Source organism: Passer montanus, unplaced genomic scaffold (assembly GCF_014805655.1).
Source record: "Passer montanus isolate IOZ18808 unplaced genomic scaffold, ASM1480565v1 scaffold4, whole genome shotgun sequence".
In the NCBI taxonomy this organism is placed as follows: Eukaryota; Metazoa; Chordata; class Aves; order Passeriformes; family Passeridae; genus Passer; species Passer montanus.
In genome coordinates, this window is record NW_024368818.1 from 3244119 (window position 1) to 3268245 (window position 24127).

Consider the following 24127-nt stretch of genomic DNA (forward strand, 5'->3'; position numbering starts at 1 on the left):
TGTGGTAATGTTGATGTGAAAGAATTCGACTTCTGGTTTATTAGTCCTGGAGGAACAAGTGTGCTGAGATAACTTCAAGGACATTAGAAGTGCTCTCCAAATTTTTGAAGACTGTGGAGTTGCTTTGTGAATGTTGCTCTAGGTAATATTCTTCTATTCCAGGCCTGGTAATGCATCCTGGTGTAAATCTGACTTGCATCTGAATCAGGACCCCAAGTTCAGTCTCAGTTTGTGGCTTGAGTGGTAGGTTGGACAGTGCAGCAGTCAGGAATGGCAAAATTCAACTTGTTTGTTTTTAATGGATCTTGAATCCAGAAGTCTTGTTCAGAAGTTTTCTTATCAAAACAGACTTTGGTGGATTGATCTCTTAAGGAGGTCCCAGAAGTTGCATTATAATATCCAGAAAATACTCAATTGTCTTCCATACAGGCAAAAATTTAGTTCTGATAGATAATAAGCAAAAAGTCTTCAGTGTTTATTTTAAATTGTATGGGGTCTTAAAACTCAAGTAAACAGGTGAGAATCAATTTCTTGTCTCATAAGGCAGAAGCACTTTGCATGGGGAATTTAGTCCTGAAGATTGTAACAAGGTTTCTAGTGGAATCCTAAGTCCTGCATTAAACAGCCTACTGTTTACCTGTGGTCCCAGACTGTCGTATCAGTGTTTGCGTGATGCTTGCTGGTGACAAAACTGTAGACACAATGTTTAGTCTTCCTTCTATTTCACGTGGGATGCATTAAATTAAGCCAAGTGCATTGCTTTATTGGCTTGTGTGTAGGTACTGTAGAAGTCAGTTGTGATTTAGACACGTTCATAATTTTTGAATGTGTGGCCAGGTTCTCCCTGGTGAAATAGGAGTTGCTGGTATCACTGACCAATTAGTATTGACCCTTGAAACCTGAGTAGTGTTCTCTATGATCTGTGGAAATGTGGATTGTAGCCTGATATGTGCTAGTGAATTTCTCTGTACTTAGTGGTATAGCCCGGCATTCATCTTGCACCAAAATGTTTTACCATGTTATTTAGGTAAAAATATCTCAGTTTCTGTTCAGTTTGTTCTTAGTAGAGTTCAGGCACTGGCCATTTGTTTTATTGTGTTTGTGTTAGATTTGAAATACTCTTCTGTTGTCATGTGAACAGATTGCTTGCCTGATGGCAGAACAGCATTTTGAAATTCTTCAAAGTAGGGATGTATTATTATAATCTGAGTGGTGCAAGTCTAATCACGTGTTAAACTAATCCTCTAACTCTTTTTAGTTTTAGGTAGATTGTGTTCTTTAGTGAAGAAAAATACTTAGTGTAACATACGTTTTTAAATAAACAAAAACTTGTTTCCTGCAGTGCAGCTGTTGCTGATACTGCAATCTGCCACGATGAAAAAGGCTTGGGTACAGATATAGAATGATACTTTTAGCCATTAAAATTCACTAAAAGTACCTGTTATTGTATGCCTGATGTTGTGTATAGAGATTATACCAGTGTATTTGAAGCTGCTGCATATTTGGTCTTGGGCTGTTCCTAGGGCAATAACCCCTGGACAGTTAAATTGTTGAATTTTGCTCAGATGAAATATCTGGATGAAAAAAACCCCACAGATGTGGGAGTTCTAGTGTCCTTTCACCTGCTGCATGCTGAGCTCTCTGGTATCCTGACATTGTTCTGGTGGTTTGTGGCACAATAAATTTCATACATCAGCAGTAGCAACACAGCAGGTGAATTAAACTGGGTCCCTTTTTTCTCTTTTTGGATCTCCCTGACTGCTAGTGGTCTGTAAAAAAAGGTAGAAGAGAATAAATTTTCTGAAGTGAACCTAAGTAGAGTTTATGATGTGTAATACCTGCATTCCACATAGTCTTGAGAGAAATGTAATTATCTTCACAATCCACAGAAACTAAATATTAATTTCTTCTGCAGCCCCCTGCTTGTCACTAAAATAAACACTGCTTTAATTGTGTGACATTTAGAGTTAAAACTTGCTTTAAAACTGAAGCTAGTACACTGGCTTTTAGACAGCTAGCCAGCTTATGTGACTTGTTTGATTGTTTTTTTTCCCCCTCCAGTCATCTTCATATCAATGCTGTGTGTTTAAATGGAGGCTTTTCTGTGTTTGCACAGTAACTAAATGTGGTACTAAACTTACTTTGTTAGACAGTTGAATTCTGAGGTTAACTGTGCTGGTCAGCTGTTTTTATTGACTTGTACTTGCCAGCAGGGCTACTGCAAGGCAAGTGTATCCTTGTGTACATTACTGTAGTGATGACCTCCACTCATGTTGAAACTCTATCATGCCTTCAGAGCTTCTAGTAGTGTTTCTAAACAGTCTTTGTTTAAGGCATTTGTTACTGAAAAACAGCCAGGAATCTGTTCCCCTTTTTGTAGGGATTTAATGAATAGAGAACTCATGGAAAGGCCTTTTCTGTTTGCATGCTTTAGGAAAAGCCTCCAGGGTACTGGGTTTTGGAGCAAAAGTGCTCTTGCTTCTATTAAATGTGACACGTGGTCTGGTTTTCAGGTTAAACTGAGCGTAAGCAGTTGTGGCAGTGCCTACTCTGTATTAAGACTGAGCTACTGTAGGAGACTTTGCTGGTGGAAATAGTATTTGCTTTGGTAATTAACATCAATTACATTAGTTGTTGCAGTCTTTTACTACTTATGTATGGCAATAGGGCTGCTGATTGTGGGGCAGTTTGGAATAAGATATTTCAGGTTAAAAGTTCTAAAAAAATGCTTACATGGTTAGAAGGTGATCCTAATGAACTAGAAAGTAATGGGATTGTTGTGCTTCAGTGGACAGGAGTTCATAGTGCATTTTCAAGTCCTTTTGTCTTAGCAGTGGTCTGTCTGTGTAAGGATAGGAGATGAATTGAAGCCCTTGAAAATGAGCTTGTTGCTGATGCAGCTTCGGAGGAAGTGCAGGTAGCTCAGCCAAGGCTGATCATCTTGCTCCTGAGATGGATCTTGTACACAAGGGTAGATAACACAGCTTGCCTGCTCAGGCAGTGGTAACCACTGAGCGTTGCACTTAACCCCCTACCTTTTTATTAGGTGTTGAGGTAGGATGCAACACTCAGGATGCGCATGACTAGAAAATAATGATGTAAGAATGATCTGAAATGTCTGTGCTAATTTAGGTTTCTCCCTTGTGTAAAACACTCCTCAACATTAGTGGCTGGTTGTCTACCTGACAGCTGTCTGCATTTTTTTCTTATGAGACCTTGATTTTAACTTGAATAAACTGTTTTTATGAAGAGTTTTGTTTTCTTATTGCAGCAGACCGAAATCATTGTGGCCCCCATAAAGCAAGCTCTAATGGTGCTGCTATTGCAGGGAAATTAGTGGGCTGTGTTCGTATGTTCTGACTCTTTTAAACTTGTATGAAGCAGTGATTTTCCTCTAAATCATATGGTTTGAGGAAGGAGGGCTCAGGGATTCTGAGATGTGATCAATTCCACCCGTAACAAACAAGGGAAAGAACACGTTTTCCAAACAGTTGGTGCCTCTAGTTGCTTCTGGTGGGAGCCCATACTATAAATGAAGAAATAAGGAATGTGGGGAAGTGGTGAGGTGCTTGAGAGGAATGCTACCCCACTAATAAGTTTGCTTCAGCTGGAATCTGCTAGAATTGTTTTCAGTCAAAGTTAAAATTGATTAATTCTAATACATTTGAATACTCTCAATCAGTTTCATTGTCTGTGCGGATGATTTCAGACAACAGATTTGTCTTCTACAGTTTCACTGTGGCTTTTGTGGGAAATCTTTCAGGGTTTGATGTTTCAGTAGCTAAGCACAACAATGTCCCTTAAACACATTTCCTCTTTTAACAATATATGAATCTATATATTAAAATACCTTTGGTATTATGGAGAAACTGTAGCAGAGTGCAGGGAAAGATGGAAACAAAATAGGCACTTGGACTGTGGTCAGTGGTTGTTCCAGAGCTGAGTGACAGATACAATGTGGTAATTCTTGATTTTTTTTTTTTTTTTGTCTTGTGCTGGCAAGCTTTAAGCAATAATGGTCAGTGGTTGTTCCAGAGCTGAGTGACAGATACAATGTGGTAATTCTTGATTATTTTTTTTTTCTTGCGCTGGCAAGCTTTAAGCAATAATATCTTGCAGTATTCAAGTTGTTGCACTTTTTGCTATGCAAGAGCAAGTCCTACTCCTTTCATACTCCTCTGTTTTGCCCTGAGCTCAGGGGCTGTCTTGGGTATTTAAGCACCACATATGCTTTTCTTGGCTGACAGAAGTGTACAGCCATAAACAGGACAGTGAAATCCTTTCTGGCTAGAATCTTCCTCTGTAAGAGCTGTAGTCTCAAGGATTCATCTGATAGGGCAAGGCCCTTTAGTGGAACTGGGGGCTGCATTTGTTCAGGCTCCCTGTTGTTATAAAACCAGGGTATCTAGGACCTAATTTTCAGTCAACCAATAATCATTTCATAGGCATATGAGTAATTGCTTCTTATAAGCCCTCATGATGTGTTTTTTGGGAACTTGTAAGCAGTTGATTTTTGTGTCTTTAGCAAGTTTTGAGAAAGTACACCATCTTCCCCTTGTGCAAGGAGGTAGATGACCTTTCACTGTCATGTGCATGCAACTGCTGAAAACCTTGTTTGTGACACTTGGGTTTAGAACAACCTCCTCAGTATTCTGCATGGCAGCAGCTTGTTGATGAGATGTACCTATAAATGTGCGTTCTCTGAACTCAATGTAATAGCTGAATGTTGTTTTTTCTGTTGATGTCTCTTGAAATACGTAAAGCTTGCTGCTGTGCCTCCTGCTGCAATGGTGACTGCCTGGAGGTGGCTTGTCATGCTACCTCTGTACCTGAGAGCTTTAGCAGAACCTCAGATGCTGATGTCAGTCTTGCTATCAGGTGTCGTGTGCCTGGCAGGACCTTAGCATGCAAACACCGTTCCACTAAAGACTGTATTTGAGCTCTTCAGACAAGCACATCAGCTTGGGTTTTCTGGGGTTTTTCTTTTCCTTCTCTTTTACTGGGTGTCTGACCTTTTGTATGTGTTGATGGACACAAAGCCTGTTTGGTGAGAGAAGGGTTCAAGTCTGTAACATTCACTTTAATTATCCAGTCCTTTTGCTGTAGTTCAGGTGTCTGTGCCTGGCTTTCTTAGTAATTGTTCCTGCAAATTGATGTGTGTTAAAAGCACCAACATCAAGTGATACTCATTCTTCAGCTCTTGGAGAGTATTTCAAGTACGTGAACTGTGGCATGAGCAGGTTTGTGTGAATGCTGTCTAGGAAAGCACAGTTTGTTGTACTTGTGACCCCTGGAAATAGGACCCCACGTATCTCAAGGAGGTCCTGGTTTCTTAATCATTATCCTGAAGGTGAAGTTCATCTCACAGTTGCCATTCTAAAGGAAGGGGTGGAAGTGCTTTAGATGGCTGACTGGAAAAGCGCAGACTGTGTTCAGCTGCATGTTGCCAGCACACACACGTGTCTCAAGGAAGTAACTGCTCTGCCTCTGTTACTGACAGCCTTTACCTCTTCAACCATTAGTCAGCAAAGTAAAACCTTTAACCTGACTTTATAAAATGTTTTTAGGAAACAGAGAAAAAGACAACAATGGGAGTGGTTGTGCAAAAGTTACCAATTAATAAATAGACAACTGTACTGAAGAACCACTACTGAGTTCCTCAGTGCACTGTTTGCTACTTTTCAGCTGACTGTTACAAAAATTACTGGGTAATCCTTGGCACTTCAGCAATATGGTAATGAGTTAAAGTATGTGAATGATACTAACATTTTGCAAATTATACAGTGATTGCTTTCAAAAAAATCTCTGCACTGCCCTAGGAACAGTGGGGCCAGAGCCAGCTGTAGTCAGGTGTATCCAAATTCACTTGTTTAGCAGGGTTTGGTATTGTTCCTTCTGTCTTGCACAGTGGTGTAACGTGAAACATGACTTATGTGAATTAACTTGCAGGTGTGGAGGAGACATCTCTTCTAATGTTTGCACACCTGTTCAACATTTGAACTTGTGTAGTTAAGCGAGATTTGCATAGGTAACAGCTGTTGCTTTAGGACAAACCAGTTTGTTGTTTGTTTTCCCCCTTGTACTTCCCTCTTCTACCTGCCTCAACCTGTTCTGTGAGCTGCAGGCCTCGTATTCTCCGAGTTAACATGGCTCTGATTTGGGCTGGTCAGAGAGCTAATCTGCCAGTGACCAAAACTGTGCTATGAGTGAGCTGACTGAAGTTTCTACCTGTTCTTATGTAGATTTTAACTTTCCTGAACTTTGGTTATCCTGAAGTTGTAACACACCTATCTGTTGTGAAGGAGTGCAAGAGTTTTTTTGTTATTTAAAAATAAGCATTGTATTTATCATTTAAAGAACTATTCTTCAGAGCTAAGTCAATTGCATGCTCCTGCACAGCTTAGACTGCTGGTTAGGTTTCTCTGAGAAGTTTTCTTTTGGAATAACGATGTGTATCTGCTCTTTATTCATACTCGTGGTTGCTGTTGTGACCTGTATGGTAACAGCTGACTGTGCCTGCCTCTAATTAGAGCTGTACCCATTTTCTGTGGGCATCTGTCAAGTTACTTAAGCAACAGAATACGTGGAGTGACTTAGTATGTACAAACCTCTTTCAAAAGAGCCTTATTTTGTTGGCATTAACATAATTGTTAGAGTGAGAATCATGTTTGAGCCAGCTAGCTGTGAAGTTGGTAGGTGGTAGAATGGTGTTAATAAATGTTTCAGCTCGGTTGCAGTCAAATTCTTGTGTTCTTATAATCATAGCAATGTGATACCTAGAGGAATACTATTCTCATATAAAATCTGCCACTGCTTGATGTGTAATTAGTGCTGCTTGGAGATACTGCTTCTGGGTCTGAACTGTGAACTTGATTAACCCATATTTTCAAGTCACAACATAATTCTGAGATTAGTGTTTAATTATGTTCTGTATTAAAGGAAGGTTATTACACATGAGACCAAGGAAATGTAGCTTAAAACAAAAAAAACCACCCCAAAACTTAGAGCTGGAAGGATTTAACAGCATTTCAAGGCAGTAGCTTTATTTGTATAAAGACTGGACTTGCTTTAAACCTGGATATATGATTTCACTCATTTGGCTTGGAAGATATGAGCCGTGATTAAGTACAACCATTTGAAATTTCTGTAAAATATTATGTTGAGTATTTAAGTACTTGATTCCGGTGAGCAGTAGTAGCAATAGAAAGGGATTTTTTTAGTTGCTTGAAGAGGAAACAAGGCAAGTTCCTAAGGTAAGATGCATCTTAATTGTTTTTTAATTGGTCTTTTTTAAATTACCCCACTAATTTTTCTTTAGTGTTCAAAATAGAGCCTTTTAAAACAGGCTGTGCTTTGTTACATCTAGTTACTGTTTGATTTTGAAAGATGCAGCAGTGTCTGATTAGATGGTTTGGAGTTGGGGGTGGGGCAGATAAGAAGGAAAAGAAGGTGGTTAAAGGAATAATCTGGAAAATAGACTTAATGGAGAGGTGGTCTTGGCATTGCTAGGAGATGTCAGTAAAACAGGAATTGGGAAACAGTTTTTTTTTTTCTTGAGAGCCAAGTATCTTAGTGTTCCCAGTTCCTTGGAAATATAAGACTTCTTATTAAAAAAACAAGCAAACAAACAAAACAAACAAAAAAACCCCAAACCAACAAAAAACAAACAAACCAACCCAAACTGGAACAAAGCACAAACAAAACCTCAAAATGAAACCAAAATCACAGCACTCAAACAAAATCATGCCTCAAAATTTCTGGTTTTGCTTGTTGGGCCTTGCAAGGTATACTGAGCTGCAGGTGCTCAGTTGTTAAAACTCCAGCTCACGCTGATGGCCAGTAGTTCAGAAGGTGAAGGTTCTATGCTAATGGTTAAATTATTGTGTCAACTTTGACTCTTTTTCCCTGAAGTTGTACTCATGCCCATTATGGATTTGATGTGAAAATGGTGAATAAGGCTAGTTAGTGCAGTATGTTTTTGTTTTAGGGCAGAAGAAATAGTAATAATTCAGTTACATATATGTGTTAGTTACAGTATTTATATATATATAATAGGAAAAAAGCCAAGAACCATTAATCTGAAAAAGTGTATATTGTTCTGGAGGATTATTCATAGCTAAGTGTAAGTCATTCTGAAGTAGGAAATGAGACATTTAAAAAATGTGTTGCAAAATTTCTAATTTCTCTCATTCAACTCTGCCTCCCCCAACATTTAAATTGAGAGTTAAGCTCCTGATCATGCACTTGGAACTGAAATGAAAGCTTGCCTGTTCACAGTGCTGAAGTTTGGATGGTGGTAAATTGTCTGATAGTTCATCCAGTAACAAAGGTACCAGTGCTAGAAGTGGGTGACAGCCTTCTGGGTCTCTGTGATACCTTTTTTGTTTGGTACAGCTCCTTATCATAACCAAAGCAACTACTTCCTCCATATTCTAAATATGTCTTTGCTTTGTTATCTTTGAACTGTTTTCTGACACTGGCTTTTAGACTTTTTGGTCATGATCCCCACCTGATATTCTGATGAAGTACTAAGATGAAAATCTTCTACCCTGCAGCACAGCCAAGTACAGCGTGGTGACATTTCTACCTCGATTCCTGTATGAGCAGATAAGAAAAGCTGCAAATGCATTCTTCCTCTTCATTGCCTTACTGCAGGTATTGTTTTATTGCTTTCTCTTGTTTATAAAATGAAATGGTAATGTAGGAAAAGTTGTTTTTGTTGTTATGCTCAACTGCAAAGCAATTTTTAAACTTTAATAGTAATATTAATGGGGTATGTGGTTGCTAATTGAAATTGGAAGACCACTTAGAGACTTCTTTCCACATAGTTTGTAAAGTTGACCCTCTTTGATTCTTAATAAGTGAAAATAAGTGGTGTCATAAAACATGGAGCTATTGACCATTGTGAGAAAAGAATGTGTGACTTTCTTGTGAAACTTCTGCTTACTTAGTTCAGATTATCACTGCTTCCATGTGAAGCAGTATAATTTTCTTGTAAAGAGAAGAGAAATAGAATAAAAGGCATGTACAAAAACCAGTATCTTCTACACTTTATTGTTGTTGTTTCTTCAAACCTGCTAAGTCTGTAGGCTAGTTTCCCCACTGGAATGGGGATATTTGTGAGGCACAAATCACACAGTAAATCAGGGAACTTTGTGTTCTGTCTTCTGAGAGCTTTGCATAAAATTCTAAATGTACCAGAAATTAATTTTAAATATAAATATAAAATGTGTCTCTGTTCCATCTGTTCACAGCAAATTCCAGATGTCTCTCCAACAGGAAGATATACCACCTTGGTGCCATTGCTATTTATTTTAACAGTTGCTGGCATCAAAGAAATCATAGAAGACTATGTGAGTATGATTGATGGGAATGGGGATGAGTACGATGGGGAATGTGCTAAGGACCAAATATCTCTAAAGCTATAAAATGTCATAAAGCCATGCATCTCTGAAGTCTCTTGAGTCATTGCTGAACAGCAGCAAAATGTTGTTTTGACTTTCAAAGTGCTTGACTTGAATTTCTGTAATAAATACTGAAAATACACTGAAATCAATAAGTATTTTCATTATGGTTGGTGAACAAGAAAACAGAAATCAGGACATTTGTTTCTCCCTCTTCAAGCTTGCTTATTAATGCTTTTATTGGAAAGACAATGTAGAACCCTGACAAATATGTAGCCTTTTCATATGGTCTTGAAAATGGAGGCTGGGGGGAGGCAAGCAGCTTAACGACAGAAAAGACTGTTTTGGGGAAAATCTGCTCTAACTTGCTTGTATGCTTTTCATCAGAATGAGGTCTTTTGGCTTTGCAAAGTACTGATGAGTGAAATTATTTGGATATCAGTCTAAACAGCATGTAGAATTTATGCACATGGATATTTATCTAAATATTGTGGTCCTTATTGTTCCTTTTGTTTTTCTTCAAAAAAAAAAAAAACACCTAGATTTGGAGCCTTTTTTTCTACTACAGATAAAGATTTGAGCCTGACTTCCAACATGGGGAATTTCACTTTGAAGTTTGTAATTATACTCTTTATACTCTTTTACAAACCATTTGAATTTAGATGATCTGTGACTTTTTAAAAAAAACAAAAAAAAAGGCATAAAGAACCCAATGTATCATCTTGCAGTTTGTCATATTTTTAGCTCTAATGGTTCTTGAATTTGTGATAAAGTGTAATGAGGTGTAATGAAATGTTTTGTTTCCTTACAGAAAAGGCATAAGGCAGACAGTGCAGTGAATAAAAAGAAAACAGTAGGTAAGACTAAACAGTCTAAGTATTTAAAATGCAAATACTGAATGCTTACTTTTGAGCAATTCTGTTGCTTTAATAGTCATAATGGTGAGGAATGCATATTTTGTGCACTAGGTACTTACCAGTAATTTAGGATTTTACTTTGCTAAAGGTTTCAGACTGATGATTGATGGCCTGACACTTAAGGGTGAGGCATTGGGAGGATTACTGGCATTTCTGAGTTCATGTAATTTCAAGGTTGTCCAAAGTTACATAGTTCTCAACTCCTCCAAGAAAACCAAGTAATTTTTTCCTTACCAAACTCCATCCTGATTATTCTAACACCAAAGCCAACACCAGAACATCCAGAACTAAAAAAGCCAACAACCCCCTCTAACATTAAAAGCTGCTGTCAGAAAAATTTAAAGTCATTTTTGGAAATGCTGCTGCCCTTTAAATATAGTAAGTCTGGGAATTTTTTAGCTTTGCTTTCCTGAAGTGTCACTGAAAGAGTTTTACACTGATATCCACTGAATGCCTACATGTATCCCTAAGGTATGGACAGTACTTGTCACTGTATGCCTGAAGACATCACTGTCATTTTCTTCACCTCCCTTAACTGAAAACCTTTGCAGAAAATAGGAAGAGCTTGTCAATGGTCACCCTGTGATTGTGCTGTGCTGTAGTCAAGTCAGCTCCATGCTCCTGTGTTGGACAGCTCCACTTTTGCTCCTCTGTACAAATGTGCAGCTGAAATGGGAACACAAGGACTTGAGCTCCCAGAAGAGCCCCTTACTCCCAAGCACAAATACCTGAAGTGTTAAAAAGCTAGAGGAACACTTAAATCAGTGAGCAACCTGCTAGCTCCATGCTTCAGATAGTCCTGCAAACATTATGCCTTTTTTTTTTCACTGAGTTTGGTGCTTGAAAATTTGGGTTGATCATTAAGATTGTTTATTAATACATGTCAAAAGGCATTGCTTTATCAGTTCTCCTAGGTTATATCTCTGCAAGAGTCTGGGAAGATATTTCGAGTGCAAGAACACTGTATTAGTCATAAGCAATTGGGAATTAAGTGGCTGTAGCACAGCAGGCCTTGTTATAGGTAATATGAAAGATGGCCCTTTCAGAGGTCGCAGAGGCAGTTATAATTCATTTGTAGATAGAGAATGTGTGCCAACAAACACTTCAAGGGATGTTTGTCACAGTAATTGTGGAGAGACAACCTTAAAGAACATGAGGTGTTCTAATGGAGCTAAGTGGAACTTAGCACTTGAAAAATGATTTGAGTTCAGATTTTATTTTTTTCTTTTGAATACTCTAAATAAATTTTCAGTCTGATACTTAAAACTGTATCCTCCTACTTCTTAAGAGGAAGGCTAAAGAGGCTTATTCTTGAGACATGTATTAACAGAGTGAAAAGATAACTTGGGTTTAGAGTGGGATTAAGATGAAATAAATTTAGGTTCTCTGGGTGCCTTTAGGTTGCTCTTATAGCTGAGTGGTGTCTAATCAATGCATTCAGTGTGGAGAGCATTTGAGCTCACTGAGAAGCAGATGCCTGCTGTCTGCTTGACTGTGTCCTGAACTCCACTGCCTGCAATGGCTGGTTGCTTACTGCAGCAGCAGTCATGTAGGCTTTGCATTTTTTTTGTTTAGTTTTTTAGAGCAGTTGGGTATCTTCAAACTGCTTTTCCTGTTTTAAATTTATCATACAAAACATCAGTTGGCTTTGCAGAGTGGCTTTGGTATGTAGAAATTAAATTCCCTTTAGAGAAAACTAAAACTGAAGTTGTGCCCCAGCTGAGCACTGAACATTTGCATTAGGAGGTGGAGTGTGTTTAGGCTCTAAGCCAGTGTTTTTTGTCTTGGATGGCTTCACATGATGTCTGTGGTGATGACATTAAATCTAGGGACCAGACTCCATATAATTCCAAGTGGAGCTCCTTAGCAGTGTATTGCATAGATATAGAGAGCTCACTAATAATTGTTCTGATGTATTTGTCCTCCCATTGTCAAATAATAGAATAAGTAATGAGGATTTAATATTGCATGGGATGAACTCAAGTATTAGACAAGCGCAGGGCTAGGAAACTCTGGAACAAGACTGATGGAGATGCTTCCCCTTCAGAAGCCTCACTTCAAATGCCCCTGCATGGCTGGATGTAAGTGTCAGTGTTAAGTCCTAGATCTAGAACTGGGTTTTGGTCTTGGAAAGCCCTAGACAAAAGGTGTATATTGAAACTCTCTTTTTAAGTTGTAGCTGTCTGCTTCAACTCTTTTAGGTACTTGTCCTTTGTTACTTTAACCAAGTACCTTTTGACAGCGAATAATTCATCAATTTTACCCTACTATAAATACTCTAGAGAAGGCATGTCCTTTTCTGTCCTTTGGGAGTAGTCCTATAAAACTGGGTTGAGCAAAGTAGGAGGTGTGAAATTGCAACCCCAAAATTTCTGAACTGTTTTATGTCTAATGGCAGCTTTCTCTTTAGACTGTGGGATTATGAGTTTTAAAGGAAATAGTTCAGTAATAGAAAATAGCTGCAGTAATTTGCTTGGGTATTTAATTTTAATCACTAAATTGATTTCAGTAAGCATTGCGAGTGAAATTGTTTTCTGAAGTAAATTGCCTTCCAGACGAAGTCTGTAGCACTTGATGCTGCAAAATACCTTTGTGTGTGAGCATACAACAATGTCAACAGAGTGTTTACTGAAATGTCTCCAAAACATTCTGGTGGAATAGGGAGCTGTCTAAATCATGGCACAGGAGATGCTGAATAGTGCAACTTCTCTCTGAAGGTTTGAGTTTTGAGTCAAGGCTGCAGGTATTTGGCTTTCCCCTTAAGATTCTGGATTCAAGCCTTCTGAGTTCTGAACTAAGCAGAGCTCAATTAAAGAGCAATGTATATGTGAGGGATGGAAGGGGTGCACCAAAACTGTTCTTCCCCTAAACTGCTGTACTGGTTTGGTTGGAAGCTCAGCTGTTTTTTGACACATCAGTGGCACTATTTCTGTTGCTGCCCACCCATTTTTTTTTAAATAGTTTAGTTCACTGTAGTCCATTCACTACAATATTAAATATAAGGATTCAGTGCTTCAATGTGTGTGGCCTGAGAACAGGAGTCAAGAGACAGGTTTCTTCTGTTTCATCTATTCTGACAAGTCTTGCATTCCTGTTTGTGGAGCGGCATATCCTGAGTAGGATGGTCAAGGCTGTATTCAGCAGGATTTTTTTCTGAGAGCATGGTACTATTTTCAAATGAGCCACATGAATGAAATGCATAGAGCTGAGAAGAATGTTTGTATTCAGAGCTGTGGACTGACCTCTTCAACTCTGATCTGTTGCACACTGCACTTTTTAAACACCTTTGAACACTGGCTGCAGCTGCTTTCAGTGAAGGTTAATGTGCTTTGCTTGGACTAGGTTACTCAGCAGTAATTGGGCATATTTGCTCTTACTGTTTTGGCTGGAGTAGTATTAAGTATGTGTAGAATGACCTAGAGGAGGTGCTTGGGTGGAAAGGCATGCTGCAGGGTAAATGACTAATGAGTGTGTTAAGATGGCAGTGTAGAACTGGAGCCCTGCAGAAACTGAAGTCTGTTTTGGTACCTTTTCTTGTTTCAATGTGAACTTTAGCAGTAAGGATTCTCCTTCTGCTAAAGCTGATTGTTGCTTTTCGGTAGGGCTTTGAGCCTGCTTGGCAATTAAGACTCAGATTTATATGAGCTATGGGTAATGGTAATAAAATTGGATGTGCTAATGTCAAAACATTATGAATAAAATGCAAGGAAAAATATGAGATGTGAAGATTCTGTGGTAAATCATACACAGAGTAAAGGTGCTTCCTGATACTGATTTGCAGTGGACAGTGATGCCTTTTGTTTTAAGGAAGGTCATTTCCCAAACAAGAAGCAATGCTGCCCATCTGCATGTTAGTATGAAGTGATGCCATGAAGAAATCAGGCCACCAACTGTTGTCTGGCAGGAGATAAAAATTAGAGGAAGAATCTGGCCTTCATATTTATATTTCTTGGATTCACATGCTCACAGCTGTGAACAAAAGAAGTTCCAGCTTCTGAAAAATACATTTCTGATTTTTGTGTTGGTTCCTATTGTGTGTGCTACTGCTGATAGAGTTGTTTTGAAATTTGTCTGAACTGTGGCTGTTTGTTTTGTAATCTAACTTTAAGCTTTCTTTCTAGTTCTAAGAAATGGGATGTGGCAGAACATTATGTGGAAAGAGGTAAATAAAATCTGACAATGGGAGGGAGGGGAAAGCAAGTGTTCAAGAATTACTCTTGCCAGAATTAATTAGGAGGCTTAGAATTAATGTATACTATATGAGAATTCTCTGTCACTTGGGGTGGGAGGGATCCTTTCTGGTCCAGTAGTCAAAATTGCCCAGAGCAAGGCACCTGAGTACCCATTTTTAAATCCTGGTACAGTGTTACAGTCAAATGTTAATAGACTGTTGTGTTTTTCCTTGTGCACTTAATAGGTAAACTGTAAACAGTATTTGGTTTTTAGTCTGACTAGAAGAGTAATTTTCACTGCAATGCTGTATGTCCCCTGCAAGTCTAACAGAGACTTACTTTGCTGCCTGTGCTAAAAAGTCCTTGGGCTTTCAGACTAATTAGTAAGCTGCTTGCTCAAGTAGAGAAACACAAGCCCTGCTGCTACCTGAGGCACTTGGGACCCATCTTCTGTGAGGCCCTTGGCCAGGGTCTGGTGAGCTTTATTTCTGATACCTGGAAGCTGCTGAAATGCCTTAGGAAGTATCGATCTAGTTGTGGCTCTTAGTGCCTTTTAAAAGGTAAAATTAGCCCTCTTATCTAGTAATTGAGGAAAAAGTACACTCTTTAAAAACCTCTGAGGAATGAGATCAGTCTCAAGACACCTAAAAGCAATCCTGCTGAAGTGTTAAGCTATAGTGGAAGCTGAAGATTGCCAGGCTAATGTTGGTTCCTGTTTGTGCTGTTCCAAGTCCTATTTTTGCAGAAAGGACAGTGCATTGAAAATTTAAGGTCAAGCCTGGAATCTGGGCTTTTTATGCCCTTAGGCACTTCTTGAATTGACCTGTGTCTGTAACTGCATGTTGTCCTTTGTTGTTAAGGAGTAACAGTTCTGTATTATCCACCTTGATCACTTTAAGGCAGGCACTTCTGACTTTCCCTTTTTTTGTGCTGAAAGTGGTAGGGAATTTATTTTTAGTGGTATCTCAGTAAAACTAATGAATCTGCTTGTTCAAACATACCATCTGCTTCCATTTTTATAAATTAATATCTTGAAAGTATTTTAAGCCCATTTCAGACTCTCGGTGCTGCATTGGCATTAAGCAGCCTCATGCTTATTGGGCAAACCTGATTTACTGTTTTGAGAGTGCTACTTGATTCTTTTGAGAATGAAAGTCCCATGCATGTGTGACTAACTCAAGGTGCTGGAAAGTCTTAGGCCTGTGTAGGAGGAGACAAAGTATTCCAGAATTCAGAACTCTGCATATCTCAGTCAGGGAAGGACAGGATTCATAGAGATGATGTTATTTGCCAGTGACTAGCACAAGCAGTGCATCTAAGGGGAATTGAGGGAAAATGATAATGGTGATTGGGTAGGTGAGTAATACAGATAAGGAATAGAAGAAAACTCTTGATACTTAATGAAGGTGAAGTTTAAAGATGAAGGTAAAGTTTAAATATTTTTACTAGGGGAAAAAATACAACTAAAGAAAACCCCTGAATTTGGATAATGGCAGAATAATAGAAAAAAGTAATTTTTATTAAATATAGGCCACAGAAGTTCACAATTTCTAATTGAGTGTATCTACCTTTTTTCTCTCTAGAATTTTTTATAAGGGAAGGCTTTGATATTTCCAAACTTGCAGTGAAAAGTACTCTGACTTTCAGAAAAAACTGTCTCTAGCTGTTCTGTGCATGATGCTGTTCTTCTGACTGGGTGAAAGAAAATAACAAACTAACATTCCAGACAAGCGAACTGTTTGTTTTTCTCTTCCATGCTATTGTACTCCTGACCACCACAGGTAGCAGTAGGAGATATTGTGAAGGTCACCAATGGGCAGCATCTTCCAGCAGACATGATCATAATATCTACCAGGTATCCTGAGTGGGTGTGGAAGTGATGTGTCTGATGAACTGAGGTGCAGAGGACTTGAATCTCTGTCTTTGCTATTAATAAAACCAGACATCAGATAGCACTAATTCTATTCCACATCTAAAATCAAATTTCAATGAAAAAAATTCAAAACATGGCTTTACTAGGCTTTGATTCATGTATCACTGTAGATGGGCTCTTCTAAAATGAGGTGTTTTCAAGATTTCACTTTATGAATTGCAGGTACATAATACTCTATTGATGAGTTTGTTGGAAGACTGAAGGCCCTTAACGTGGGCTTTGTGCAGTCAGTGGTTTTATGGCCTTCTGAGAATCCCTCTACTTAAATAAGGAAGTTTAAGTTTTCTTCCAGTTAATTTCACCGAGTATTCAGCACATTTTCCTGCACTCCCCTGGGAAGATTTCTCTTTCAAATAGTAAATCCGAAATATTCTGTTGGCATCAAACAAAATTGCTTTTAGACCTCATTTGTTCACTACTTCTCTTGGATACAGCACATGGATGGCTCATCTCTAGCATGGTAGCAACAGTAACCTGTTGAGTCCTTCTTGGTTTAGTTTCAAGTATGGGGCACCTTCCTGATGTCCCCCAGGGTGCATTTGGCCCTCTTGGTTGCCAGGGCACTGTGGATTCATGTTGAACTTGCCATTGACCAGGACACCCAGGTCCCTTTCCATGGGACTGCTCTCCCATTCTCCAGTCTATACACACATCCAGGGTTGCCTTGTCCCAGGTGGAGAATCCAGCACTTGCCTTTGTTAAACTTCATAAGGTTGGTGGTTGCCCAGCCCTCTCGTTTGTTGAGGTCTCATAGTTCCTAAAACCATGTGAGTGGTACTTGACTGCTAGTCTAGGTTCTGGATCATGTAGAATAACTTGAGGCTGAATCAAGACCACAGTTTGCTTAGACAGATGAGGTTTAAGCAAGAGACAACAGCACAGCTCCTGTTCTTAAACATGCTTCTAATAGCCAGACCTTACAACACCTCCATGATTCTCTCCTGTGTGTGTGCTTTTCAGCAGTGACTGCAGATTGCTCTGGTCTCAGGGTTTCAGTTCTCTTACGTGATCCAGCTTTTAAGGGAACTTGTTTTTTTCAAGCTCCTGTATTTTCTGCTACATTGTTCTTGTCTGTGCTGTTTCTGGGAGGTTTTATTTTTTTTCTAAGCTATGTGCAGAAGCCCAGTCTTTTTCAATTACCACATGATGAAGGATAGAGGTACCTTCATTCCATGGTATACGGTATTGTATTTTTCAAAACAAGCCCCAAAACTTAAATAAGCGGTTGTCAACTTAATAACGCAGTTAGGCTGAACTTGGACGTCAATAATTTTCTGTTTCAGCATTGAAGAATATTTTACTTAAGAACTTCTCTAATGTATTATACTAAAAACCCCTTCTGACTTATTTCTTAATTGTGTGGGCCAGCTTTTTGTTCTACATTATTCTACTAACCTGCTGTCTTTGATAACCACATAATAATTAGAGAACTTAACCCAAAGCATGTTGGTTTGGGAGAAGCTTTGCTTGAAATAAATAGCAATTTCTATGGCAATTCTGCTTTATAATTGGTATTATTCCCATGATTCCTTTAAATGTCAATACTAAATGTCCTCAGTTCACCAGAAAGCTCTGCATGTTCTGAAGGGGGTGGGTTCTTTTGCTTGTCTGTGTTGATTTTTTTTGTGTCTGAGGTGATTGTCAGAGGTAAAATTGACAGTTGTTTTTATCTTGACTCTTTTCCTGTACAGCAAAAAGGTGATACCAAATCTTATGTAAAGAATTGATTAACATAAAGGAAAAATTTGGTTTTAATTCAAACACAGCTTTGCATGGAAACACATCCACATTCCTCATTTCCACAGTTCGTGCCATTTCGTTAATGGAAATTAGAGGAATTGTATTGCAAAAGGTCTCCTTCCTGAGCTGACCACTTCAGTTGTAGTAGATAAGGTGTTTGACAGAGGTAAAATTGGAATCAAGCTGGACTCTAATCAGTGTCTTTCTTGGGTTCAGATTCAAATTGCCTGTGTAGGAAGGGACAAAGAATAGACTCAACCATTTTTTCTTTTCAAAGCAAAATTAAGTGGAGAGAATAATGTAGCTTCTTACTGTGTAATAAATGTACCTGTCCATTTTCTAATTATTGTTTTCCTAAGGAGCCTTTATTACTGACTGTTCTGTTGATTGAGTACATTTGCTGTTAGAGCAATTGGTTACTTTGGAAAAAAAACAGCCATTTATCAAGAGTATGAGAAATTATATGCAGAAGAAGCACTTGCTTGGGTCCAGATTGGAAACTGGTATTCCTTAGCAGTCTGAGAAGACAGTTGGCAGAAAAATCATTTTGGTGGTGCCATACAGAGGTTTTGAATCTTGAGTGGCATGTCAGGAAAATATCTGGTGAAAGTACCCTTTCTTATCACAGGTACCACCTAGGCAGAGCTCCTCTGTTAGATATAGATAAGAGCTTAAGTGATAGAAAATTCAGTTCTAGGAAGAAGATTTGTGTCCCTGTTGGTAAGAGCAGAAATACATCTGGAAGATGCACGTTACAGCCCTCAATCCTAACAAAACTTTTTCTCATGCTTGAAAAAAAGCTGTTTGGCAGTGACTTCGGATGTACTTCCCTTATTGAGGGGACCTTGCAGACATGATTTTGTGCATTCAGTTCAGAATTCAATAGGAGAGAGCATTGCTGTCTTCATCCAAACATATCCCCTTTTTGTACTGTTCAATACTTGCTCTTTCATCCATAGCTCTTGCAATTGGAAGCAATTTAATAGATTGCAATTCCAAGTAATCCACTTTAGGCATCTAAGTTTATAAATGACTTGTTAAATTCTTACTGATTTTTGATTTACACTTGTAGTTTGTTGTATGACCATATGCAAAGACATCTCTGTTAAATATGTACTTTCAGCTTTCATGGTGTATACCACCAGTATGGTTTTCTGTCTTCTGCAGTGCATTGAGGAAGTCTGTGGTGGACTATATCAGTGAAAAGTAGTATACAAAAAGGTACTGAGTTTTAATGTTGAAAATCTTACACTCCTTACAGTGAACCACAAGCCATGTGCTATATTGAAACAGCTAATCTCGATGGGGAGACGAATCTTAAAATACGACAGGTAAAACAAACAGAATTTATTTTTCATTTCTTTTAGGTATATAATATTAGTTATGAAGCAGCATCTAGCTTGCATGACAACAATACAAGTGCTTTTTTTTTCTTGGCTGTAATTTGCCTTTTCAACATATACAAACCCAAGCAGTAATGTATCATGTGCAATTGTAAGTAACTAACCTGGAGCAAGTATTTTAACCCCAGAGAGACAAGTCAAACAGACCTTGGATGTGTTTTGCTGAAGGTCTTGTTAGTGGAATTTAAGTGCTGTACATAAAAGAAAAATCAGCTATGCTTGTGATGAGAGTTGCAGTTTCTCCTGTCACAACTACTATTTTATGAGCATTATGCAGAGGCAGAAGCTGAAAAGGATCTTTATATGTGTAAGTTGATTTGTTATCTCTGTGGTAAGCAGAAGAATTTATTTGGATATTTCTGCTTTTGTTAAAGAAGCACTGTTGCTTATAGTGTTTAGAAATATTCGAGAATCTTTGGCTTCTTTCATTACAAAAAATTATTTAGATTAAGATTTTGAAACACAGATAATTTCTTTTTAAAAAACTACGCTTGCTTCTTCTTTACTGCATTTGTGGAAATGTGATTTACTGTTCCAGATCAGGTTACTAAGTCAGGTCTTGAGCGCTTATAAGATTTTATTTGCTTCAGGACATGCTTAAAATACAAAAATACAGCCTTGCTCTGGCTTGCAGTGCTGCAGTCAAATTCTGTCAAAAGAAACACAAAATGGATTCCTCTTTTAATAGAAAGGCAGTAGGGCGCTGTGCATGTGCTCAGATGTAGAGCACCAGTACTTTATGTTGCAGTTGCGTGGCAGGCTGATCATTAACCTGGAGCAGGATCAGAGCATTTTGGCTGCAGTGGCCCAAGAGAGACTACACTTAAGAATGACCGTATTTAGCAGCCATAACACATCAGTGCAGCTACACTTTGAGAAAAAAGCCATGTCTATTTATACTGCTTTTCTCCTGCTTCCTCCTGCACATATCCAGCTTCATGTTTTGTGGATGTTACTTTCCTCTTGGTTAAAAAGAGATCATGTAGGTAATGTCAATATCTGTGTACAGAGTTTCAGTCTTGTTAGTAGGTTCCTATGTGTCCATAATGAGTCTTCCTTGCAGGAAAGAGGTAGAATATCAAATAGAAAAAGAAAGCCCCAAAACATAATGAAAACCAACCCCAAAAAAGCAACAACAAAAAAAAAGCCCCACCAAAGCAAAACTGTACCCTGACTAACAAACCTCCACAGATCTAATTATATTTTGGTTTGTAGATGTTAAAAGGAAGCACCACCTTCCTAGGTTGTCTTCTAATAGGAGGTTTTGTCATGAATCTCCTTTGAATTGTTCTGTGCAGGGTTTGTCTCAAACTGCTAGTCTCCAGTCCAGGGAAGAATTGATGAAAGTGTCTGGGAGGATAGAATGTGAAGGACCCAACCGGCATCTCTATGACTTCACTGGGAATTTGCGCTTAGATGGTCAAAGGTATTGACAACAAAGCCATGAATTCATTTAGCTAGGAAAAATGTTTCCTCTGTTCTTTTAGTCTGTAACTGGGAGCACATGCATGTTTTTGCTGGGGAAGAGGAGAGTAATTACTAATATTTATTAACCAGAGCATCTGCCAATATAAGATAACATGGTTCTGTCTTCGTATGGAGCCTTCTGCTTGTTATGGGAGTATTGATTTCTTTGTAATTAATGGTGATATTTTGATAAAAGGTGCATCTAAAGAGAAGGACTCAAGGAAATGGTTGGGGCTTTTAGGGCCTTCTTGTTACACAAGATACACAGAGGAAATGGAATCCTTTCCCTTTCAACAAGAGCCAAACGCTGCACCCAGGTTAGGCTTGTAGAGAAAAGTGATCCCAGAACCTGGAGGCTTTGTCAGTGTGTCTTTGATTTCTACAACTCTTGAAAGAAAAATATGTAGTTTTAGTACTCAGATTTAGATTGTGACAGGTTGGTAGGAACGTACATGTTATATTTGGCTGTACCTGTTTTCCTTCAAATACATATTCCTTGGGCAGCTCAATGCAAGAATAGCAGATGATCCCACTTGCATCCCACTTGGAAGTCATGTGGTTGATACAGGCTTTCTCAAATACTTGTTTAGTAGTGTATATTATACAGTCTGCTTGAAATGATGGTCCCTTTGCAAGTCCAATATTTCTCTGTCCTTGATGTGAGAGAGAATGTACTAGCCAAGGTCAAGTGCAGAATAAGCTTATTTATGGCTGCCACATAATTTCTCAAGTTCTGGATAACTGGAACAACCTTGCCCTACTGTGCTTTAGCAGGAATTAGACTTACAGAGGTTTCAGTGCTTTCTTCAGTTGTGTGAACAATCTAAGCTCATTATATTGCTATTACATTCTTTTCCTCTTGTTGTTTGGGGTTGTTTTTATTATTAACTGGGGAGCAAGGCTGGGAGTAGAACTGTCTTCTTTAAAGTGTTACCATGAACTGAAAGGTTGAACTTCTGATTGAATGGAACTTTTTCCTTTGCAGCCCAGTTCCTGTTGGTCCAGACCAGATCTTGCTGAGAGGTGCACAACTGAGAAACACTCAGTGGGTCTTGGGTATTGTTGTGTATACAGGACATGATACAAAACTCATGCAGGTAAAGGTTTTAAGGGGATTAAGGGTATGTTTTGATAGAAGTTGGTCATATTTCCTGTATTCTCATGGTCATTGACTTGATTTTATGAAATGGTTTGACTCATTATAGTGTTTAAGGCTTGGAGGCCTTGAGGAATAGAAGGGTCCATTGTACTCCAGTTTGCACATGCACACGTGCAAACACACACTGAAGTGAAAGCAGGTCAATATGTGAGGAGAACTAACTTTCATCCTAATTTATCTGGTAGCTGGATGACATCTAAAACTGAGGCTTAACAGCTGAGGATATAGTAATAATCATAGAGGTAATTAGATTAAGACAACAGTCGTGTATTGCCTTAATGTCAGGGAGTGCATGGTGAGACCAGCAACATGTATATGTTGATCACTGCTGCTGACCATTAGTGGGATGGACAGCAGGTGCTCTAATGGACTCTGGCAGTAAAGACTGGGTTTGCTTCTGCATTTTTCTCTTGTAAAAGCCATTGCTAGGTTCTTTCTCTTTTTTTTTTTCCTGCTGCTGTTCAGAATTCAACCAAAGCACCTCTGAAGAGATCAAATGTGGAGAAAGTGACCAACATGCAGATCCTGGTTTTGTTCTGTATTCTCCTGGTAATGGCCCTTGTGAGTTCTGTAGGTGCCTTATTGTGGAACAGAACACACGGCGAAGTTGTCTGGTACCTTGGCTCCAACAGTGAGTATGCAGGCACTGAGCCAGTGATGTATCAGACTGCAGAGGCAGCCAGGCTCTTACCTTCACTGAATTAATGCATAAAATAAGAAAGATAAACCCCAAAAAAACCACATCTTGCTAGTTTTTTGATGACTTAATATTTTCTCTTTTTTTTGAGAATAGGCTTTTTTTGAGACATAAGTGAGCTTCCCAGTGAGGCTTCTACAGGTTAAATAAATATCACTGGGCTAGCACCCAAGGAGCAGAGCAGAAACAGAAGAGGGGCAAAGTTACTCTTGGATATCTGGTGTTCAATTTTTTCATCTCTGTAGAGATACCATACACATTTTTTCTCAGGGAAGGTCATGTACTGCAGCCTTATGTGTGTCTGACTATTTGACTGCAGGATGGGGAGTATCAGTCTGATGCTGACTTCAGCTTCATGCTTACAGACAGATGCAAAGGATTTCTCTTTACTTCTTTCGGTTAGAAATGCTGATCTGCTCTTTTAGGGAAAATTGAAATGGTGAATGTCACAATTCTTATTTATTGGGTAAAGTTTCTGTCTTTAGCTTCTGTTACCTTGTTGTGGGAAAACTGATCTCTTAGCATAGTTATTTGAAGGGTTTTATTTGATTTTTCTTAGTCCTCAAATTTATTAGTTCATTATCAAAGATGGACATGAACAATGAAATACTTTCCAGCAGACTTCTGAGGAGGCTACATTAGCTATAAAATGTGGTGTTAAAAGCATTGTGAGATGCATATCTTAAAGCAGTTATCATAAACTGCAAATGGCTTGTCTGCTGATGATGCAAAACAGATGGCAAGTGTATCTTCTGCAGTTTAAGAATTGTAGTTATGGTAGTAATGAAAAAAATCACATAGGAATAGCATGGAAATGCCCCACTGGGTTTTGTTAGTTGTAATGTCTGCTTGTCGCGGTGTCAGCACTTTTCAGAATTTCTTGCCTGCTCTCCCCTTGTTTTTTGATGAATAAGTTTAAACTTGTGCCTTCTAATGACAGAAGTAGCACTGGAAAAGATAAATTGAATGAACTCTTGAACTTGCAATATAAAACAGGTGCAACTTGACTAAGGTGACATTATAGTCTGTGCCTTTTTGTAAATTGAATGCACAATTTCTATGCCTTCTGTAACTGCCAAACAGAGGAAAGATGCTTCTTCAGGTTCAACAGGTAGATGTTAAATTTTGGTTAAATGTCTCATCTCTGTAAAAATTGTGTTGGAAAAATGTTCCAATATCAAGCATGCTTGTGTTTTCTGTAAACTTATCAAATATATGGAATTAAGGTGTACTCA

General features: G+C 38.6%; 1 protein-coding gene across 4 annotated transcripts in view; it reads left to right on the forward strand.

Moving 5' to 3' along the window:
• Positions 1–24127, forward strand: part of ATP8A2 (ATPase phospholipid transporting 8A2) — a 311840-nt gene that overhangs the window by 38847 nt on the left and 248866 nt on the right. For all 4 annotated transcript variants that reach the window (XM_039718662.1, XM_039718664.1, XM_039718666.1 and 1 more), the window contains 9 exons: positions 8556–8655; positions 9255–9353; positions 10216–10261; positions 14443–14483; positions 16275–16348; positions 19428–19497; positions 20868–20995; positions 22022–22133; positions 22661–22826. In XM_039718662.1, coding sequence (XP_039574596.1) covers positions 8556–8655; positions 9255–9353; positions 10216–10261; positions 14443–14483; positions 16275–16348; positions 19428–19497; positions 20868–20995; positions 22022–22133; positions 22661–22826 — 836 coding nt within the window. The remainder of the gene's footprint in view (positions 1–8555; positions 8656–9254; positions 9354–10215; positions 10262–14442; positions 14484–16274; positions 16349–19427; positions 19498–20867; positions 20996–22021; positions 22134–22660; positions 22827–24127) is intronic.